The sequence below is a fragment of the Gnatocerus cornutus genome, chromosome 8 (assembly GCF_029298725.1).
Source record: "Gnatocerus cornutus isolate USDA-ARS CGAHR chromosome 8, icGnaCorn1.1, whole genome shotgun sequence".
NCBI classification, from domain to species: Eukaryota; Metazoa; Arthropoda; class Insecta; order Coleoptera; family Tenebrionidae; genus Gnatocerus; species Gnatocerus cornutus.
In genome coordinates, this window is record NC_142240.1 from 11911927 (window position 1) to 11919027 (window position 7101).

At 36.7% G+C, this 7101-nt stretch overlaps 1 protein-coding gene across 1 annotated transcript; it reads right to left on the reverse strand.

Moving 5' to 3' along the window:
* Positions 1-1605: 1605 nt before the first annotated feature.
* LOC148169867 (sperm-specific sodium:proton exchanger-like) lies at positions 1606-6431 on the reverse strand. The gene is made up of 16 exons (XM_088044237.1): positions 6294-6431; positions 6017-6251; positions 5674-5973; positions 4703-5612; positions 4426-4659; positions 4352-4367; positions 3944-4305; positions 3166-3896; positions 2844-3117; positions 2545-2793; positions 2378-2501; positions 2216-2332; positions 2114-2169; positions 1902-2067; positions 1769-1846; positions 1606-1698 (listed from the first exon to the last, which is right to left on the reverse strand). The coding sequence occupies exons 1-16, from the start codon at positions 6429-6431 to the stop codon at positions 1606-1608; spliced, it is 4083 nt and encodes a 1360-aa protein (XP_087900363.1).
* Positions 6432-7101: the final 670 nt, after the last annotated feature.

The following is a 7101-nucleotide window of genomic DNA, read 5'->3' on the forward strand; positions in this document are numbered from 1 at the left end:
AAAAAGATAAAATAAACTGACTTTGTTTGCATTCTCTTTCCACCGCATAATTCTCTTGGGGTTGTTATATAAAATTTTTAGGTCAAACTTGTATTTCGGTATGTTAAATGGAAGATGTAATTACATGGCTTTCGAAAATTTGCATGTGAACGTCTCGGGTTTGGAAAGCTGAAAAGCTGACAACCTTGGCACAGGGACATAACTAGAAGTTTTCTCAGACTCTCAAATTTTCAGTTCATATATTCCGCAAAATTGTATTTCTGTTATTAATAAAATAGTACCTGGTTTAAATTACTGACTGGATGGCTTTCGTGTAAACATGATAAACATAGAGGTTACTTCTGAAATAATTCGCAGAACGTATCTTATTAAATGTAGTAATCGATTTGTAAGCAATTAATTAGTTTAGTTTTGATCATGTAAACATCAATCTCATTAATCGAGTTTGCAAAATCATCCAACTAATTCAAAAACGAAGGAAACTGTTCTGTTGTTTCAGTCTGCGTAAAAACTGAAGTCTTGAAATCAATTATTGAATTTCGTTAATTATAATATCTCTATTCAACCTCGGAGTTTCAATTGGAACCTCTAGCTACTATTAGAGATGGTTGTTAGGGTTGATGTTATCAGTGTCCGATAGGTAGTTTCATTTAATCAGAATCGGCAACAGGTATTAATTTACATTAGTGGTGTCAGATTTCTAAGCGGATTTGAGGGCGAAGTGAAAAACTACACAAAAGTTCTCAAATTCAATTTTTTATGAACGTTTAAAGATAAGAATTGACTCCTTTTAACCTAGATTTCAAATTCTCTTAAAACAGTCGTTTTGTTTTCCACTTGGCATTTCCTGAAACTTTTGGCAGAGCGTTGAAGATATGTCGGTCAGGTTTGTTTTTACTCAGAGTACAAATTTAGACAATATTTTTTCAGTTAACTTAAACGACAGTAGTCGCATGCAACTCCAAACTGTTTACAATGGAAGCAATGCTCCTCCATTATTTATGCCTGGGTATTGGGCGGGAAATTTCGCATCACAGCAGTATAATTGAGACTACACGCTTCCAGAAATTGTGTGTCTAGAAGCGGATATCCAATTTCCCGTGATGTTCTTACAATATACTTAAAGTAATGTGCATAATAACATCGCTTATGTTGATTCCAAACTTACATTCTAACAGGTGCTTCGAGAAAGTTCTTGAGGGCATTTTAACCCTCTTTCTTAATTTGTTTTATATTTAAAATTATCTGTCATCTGCAATTTCCCGGACAATAAAAGCCACAGGAAAGCTTAAACGTTGACGTGTTGGGAAATTTTTATCCTTAAAGCATCACAATGACGATTTCGGCAGGCAATCTTTGCCCAGAAGCCGTAAAAAATTTATGGGTCAAAAACCTCATAAAAAGTAGTGATGACAATTTCATCAACTTCCGACTTTTTCGATTTAACCTAATGGAGTTTCTTACCTCGCTTCAACGCATCGCAATAAAATTATTTATCGTCCGACTGGTAATGCCAAGCTGAAATGCATTTCCGGAAAACGGCGTTTTTGTATATTCATAAAAATGCAATATGTAGACGACTTTCCTGAACATACACGGTAGACTTTAAAACGCGGCTTGGATGGCTTCTTTATAAATTACGCTCGCTCCTCTAGAAGTTTGCAAAGAAATAAAATAATAAAACGCAATTGTAGGGAGCTGGAAATGTTTGCTACTTATTGTTAGAATTCTAAGACGACAGACCATGATTGTATAACTTGCAACGTACTTTCAATAACGAGTACAATAAAAATAATTGTACACAACTGGAATAAGCCGAAGTGTATTGAGCAACGTTTTCAGAATGCTAACAGCCAGTTTGCAGGTTACGCTTATTGGAGATAGAAATTATAAGAAATTACATCAACACGCAACCGGCATCGATCATTGTTGAGAAGGTCGGAAAATACAAGCGGATACGTCACTGGAATTTGATTAGTCAAATCACGATTTTTATTTCGCACAACTTTCACGTAATGTCTCAGTTTGGCCTGATCTTCATATCTTAATTGTGCTTGTAACCCCAATCTAACACGAAAATACAAAAAACGAACAAATCTATTTAAAGTTTTATTTTGGTTCGTCCTCTTCAATGGCAACTTTCGTTTCCGGCAATTTATTCTCAAAATGCTAGAAATTTTTTGTTATCTACAGCGTTGACTACATCTAATTTTACCGATAGCATTAATTTTCTGATATGTCTGTTGTCTGTACTCGCTGCCCTTTTTCGTCTCCTTCGGATACGAGACCTAGCAGCGTGTTGTAAGCACTGAACTTTTGATCCCGCGGCGACCTAACGAGACATGTTATTTTGTACACTTAATAAGTGAAATTTTACCAATTCTCCGGTTTCTTTGGTGGTTGCCATAACGTCGTATTCATCTAAATCTCTTCCGGGAATGATGAGAAGCTTTGTAAAAGTTCTTGCATGTTTTGGCGTCAAGACTAGTTTCTGTATAGTTCTAAAAAAGAGTGTCGCTCAAATAAGATGCATTTTGCGCAAACCTTGGAATGTAACACGGCGCCACAAAGTGATCTTTATTGTGGAAGTCGTTAACTACACCCTCAATCAAAATAACATCGTGGATTACTTCAGTTATGGAAAAAGTTTCGAATCTGTTTAAGTTTGGTACGAAAGCTTGTTCGAGGATGTATTTTATTTCGTCTTGCGTGAAATTTTGGTACGAAGGAACTGAGCGGAGAACCGGTATAGCTATTCGTATCCCGACCGCCTTCCAAATTCGACACTCCAATCTGCAAGTGGTGGTTATTGAACACTGTTAAATAAGTCTAAAGATCTAAACCCAGTAACAGCGTCACTACTTATATTCATAGCTTCCTTCAACACTTGATAACTTAAAAAGTAAACTTGGCTGTGGGCATCCGCTGTTATCGTGCAATTATAAGGTCTTCTGGTCAAAATACTTTGTTCACCAATACAGTTCCCGGAAACTATATAATCAATAAATGGTTCCTCACATTTCGTGGTGTTGAGATAATCAACAATAGGCAACTCTCCATATTTTTGACGATGAAGAAGAACACTCTTTTCCGGGTTGTAATACAACGAAAACAGTCCTGTCGATCAACAATTTAAATTTGACACAACTCCGGATTTTGTCTCACCAGTGACCACAACGTAGATTCCATCAGCGGGAATTCCGTCTCCAAAAACCACATCACCGGGCTCAAACTTCTTCACGATGACCCGTTCGAAGAGAAAATTTATTAAAGACTCTTCTTCTGCCATCCAAGAAATTTCTCTAAAAATAACCTTCGGGGAGCTCGGCAGTACTGTTTTTATAGCGTTCACTTTTCGGTACAGTTCAAACATGGCACCTTCTAATAATATTTGTTCAAAAGGGTCAACCCATCCGGCTGTCCTCAGTTTGTTGATGGTCTCATTCATGCTTTTGAGAATCGTTCGAATTGCTTGTTTTGTCTTGACAGTGATGGCAACCCACGGTTTTTCTTTCTGGACGGTACCTAACAGTTTTGTGATATAAATTCTGTTATCTTCGATTTTACTTCTAATTTCGGTTCTTATCTCGTTGTTGTCAATCATGTAAGGAAGGAGTTCCAGAATTTCGCGCTCTCCCGTGACGTAGCTTTTACCGAGTTCGTAACTAAACGCCAGTTTCTCATCGAATTTCTTATCCAGATACTGGAGGAATTTTGGGTAACTGATTTCGATCATCCGGAAAAGCCGCAGAACGCGCAACCATTTTAAAAATGCTATCTTGGGGCGGTAATAAAAAAAGTTTTCCGTATCTCCGTTCATTGTGAAAACCATCTCAAACGTGAAGTCGTTTATAAGAAAAAGTAGTACCACAAAGTCAGCGATGTTCCACAAAGATCTAAAATTCTTTCATTGATAACTGTTGTTTAAATTTTCTATCTTTACTTGAAGTACGTGTGGACGCCATGCTTCCAAATGTAGTACCAAGAATACGCTAGAATTTTCATCACACATTCGGTGAAAAATAATAGAATGAAACACATTTTCCCGAACAAAATTGAATACTGCGCGTTGTTGTGGAAATAGTTTGGTCTTTTTTTCTTATATTCGGAATCAAAGTATATCTGATCGACCACACACAAAATTGTGTAGCACAAAATCGGCCACAACATATGCATTTCCCAAGCTTGTCCTAACACGAATGTGTAACACCAGCGTCTGATAAAACTGCGAGGAGGTCTCACAGAAGTACCTCTGCCTTTCTTAGGAAGTTGGAGGCGTTTGCGGATACATCGGTGAATCCAGTCCTAGAAATGGTTGTGATTTTTATCATAATTAATTTATTTCGCTGACACCGATGCAACTTTTGCTTAAAAGAAAAGGGTTTGCTCGTAAATTTGTTTTTCTTTTATGTCAGAGACGCAAACAGTGTTATTGGGGCCGCGAAAATGACAGCAAAAACGTCAGAGTTCAATAATATTTTTACTTCCGTGGCGAATTTTCTTTCCAGATCTTCAAGTTGGATATCTCCCTTGTTCGAATCGATGGCTAAATCAACAGCAAAAGTTATACTCTGAATTCCTTCTCTAGAGATCATTCCGTTTGTATACTGTCTCGCATAAGACATCTTCTTTGCCTTCAACACTCTCAGCGTCGCGTCTCTAAAACGAATGTTAAAGATGGCAGTGTTAAACTCGTGGTAACCTTTTGAGTTCTATCATTTGATTCGGTGTTGGTTCCGGTTGAATTTCTTTGTTACACTCTGGACAGTTCGTGGAGTGGTACGTTAAGAAATTGACTTCTTCTTCAGTTTCCATATCGGCTTTGTAAGGATGTTGAAGGGTGGTGGCTTCAATAACCATCGGCCAATTCGTGTCTACCAGAAACCGATCCGTTTTGAGGATGGCAATAATTTTCTCTCTTCTTGTCAGAATGTCTCGCATGCAAATGTTCATATTTATTTTCTTTGCGATGGAGATCTGATTCATACCCAGAAATTTTATGATGAGACTTATCAGTGAACCATTGATGAGAATCGAAAGAAGGTAGCATCCCCCGGTGTAAAACAAGAATCTTACAGCTATATCGTCTTTAATATAAGTATCAGCTGTGACCGTTCTAGCTAAAACCACACTAAAGGGGCATTTTATACCACTTAAAACGCAAACGAAGACGCTTTTGGCATCAAAACGGTACCCAAAATTTCGTACTATGATTGTAGATATCACATAACAAGCAAAACGGACGATATAATACATGAGATAAGTAATTACGAGAAAAACATATTTTTTCCATCTGACTTCTACTGCAACTTCAAGCTCAATGAAAATTGCACAAGTGCAAATAAATAAAATTTCGAAAATGAAGATGGCGGCATGCGACGAGATCTGTATGAATTTATCAAGTTCTTTTGATAGTGTTGCACGCTCAGTACTCATCATTACGCCTAATACGGCCACTGAAAGAATACCACAACCGGAAAAGTACATATCGCAAACCAGGTATGTCAAGAATGGGAGACTGAATAATAAAATTGAGACGCTGAGTTGGTTTGTGTACATTTTCAGGATTAGGTATCGGCTTAAAAGGCCAAAGAGGTAGCCTATCAATGTACCTACAAACAATGTTATAATTATTTTTGAATTGAAAATGGTGGATGCAAACGTTTCACTTACCGAGCAATAAAATCCGAATAACAATAGCCAGAAATTGGTACCAATATACGACATATTCTTGCACATTGCTCAGAATTAAAGATTGAGACACATAAAGACAAATGATACTGAAAAGTGCTTCGCCTTCTAAAAGAATGCAAATTTGCTTGATTTTAGGTGATTGGTCGTTCAATAAATAAATGATTCTTGGAGGACAAACAGGAGTAAAAATTAAGCCAAATATTATGCCTTCTCGCATGGTCCATGTCGAAAATGTTGTGGACATTATGCTGCCAAAAATTATTCCACTCAGAATCGTTACTAAAATACTTTGTTACAAAAAATTACATTACCACATTAATACCTGGAATCACGATGGGCATAATCAATGGAAGAGTCTTCATGAATAATACCTTGTCCAAACAAAATGTCATGCAAAAGACGACGCCAGGCACGTATAAATAGAAAATTTTGTAAGGATTTAAGTGAACTATTTTAGATATTGTACCAATATAATATGGATCATAATACGTTAGAGCACCAAAAGCCATGCTAAGAAAAATCACTATCGCTTCACAAGGAATCGGAAAGTTCAGTTTCTAAAAGAGATTGAACGACTGGACGACAGGATCAACACTTACCGCTATGATCACTCGAACAATTGTGGCGACAAATAATACGGAGGCAAGAAAAGTTAGATCGACGTAAGGAGGAAATGACGGATCGTGTATATCCGCGAGCACATCTTGAACAGTTGCAAGTAATAGAAAAATTTTCATTTTTCGTTTACAGACAGAATTGTCATGACTTGTAATTTCCTAGGCTACGAAAAATAAAACTTCACGTCAGGCTGATTTGCAAAAATAAATAACTGTTAGTTTATTGTGATCGCAGATTATTCGGAGAGCCCGGTTTATAAGCTAAATGTACCGTTACAAAATTCGAGTTTTTACTGTCCGCCGTATAAAAGTTACTTGCAGAGTATTATCAGCATCAGCTTTGTGTTTGTTACTCTTCTAAATGTATTCGTTTTTACATCAGTGAACTTTACAATGCGCGATAAACTGAATTTTTTCTGTCCTTTCATTGAAAACAGGTGATTCTAGTGCCAAATTTAAACTCGAGCTTAAAATTTCGTTTCGAGAAATGGGATATAAAATTTTATTTCCACTTGTGATATACCTGCAACGAAATTATTCTAAATAAAATTTTAGAAACATTCATAAATTTTTCCCAATTTTCTAACTGACAGCTGTTCCCGCTTGATCAAAAACCAACAATCGAAGGTCTGCAGTATATGTAAGGTTTATGTCTTCTTTAGTAACGTTTTTCCACGTCAGATATGTCGGGATGAAACCTTTTCTATGTTCGTCACTGACAGCATTTTGATTCGTTCGAAAACTTAAAATGTGGGCTGCTTGATTATTTGCTACGTGCGCATTTTATTAA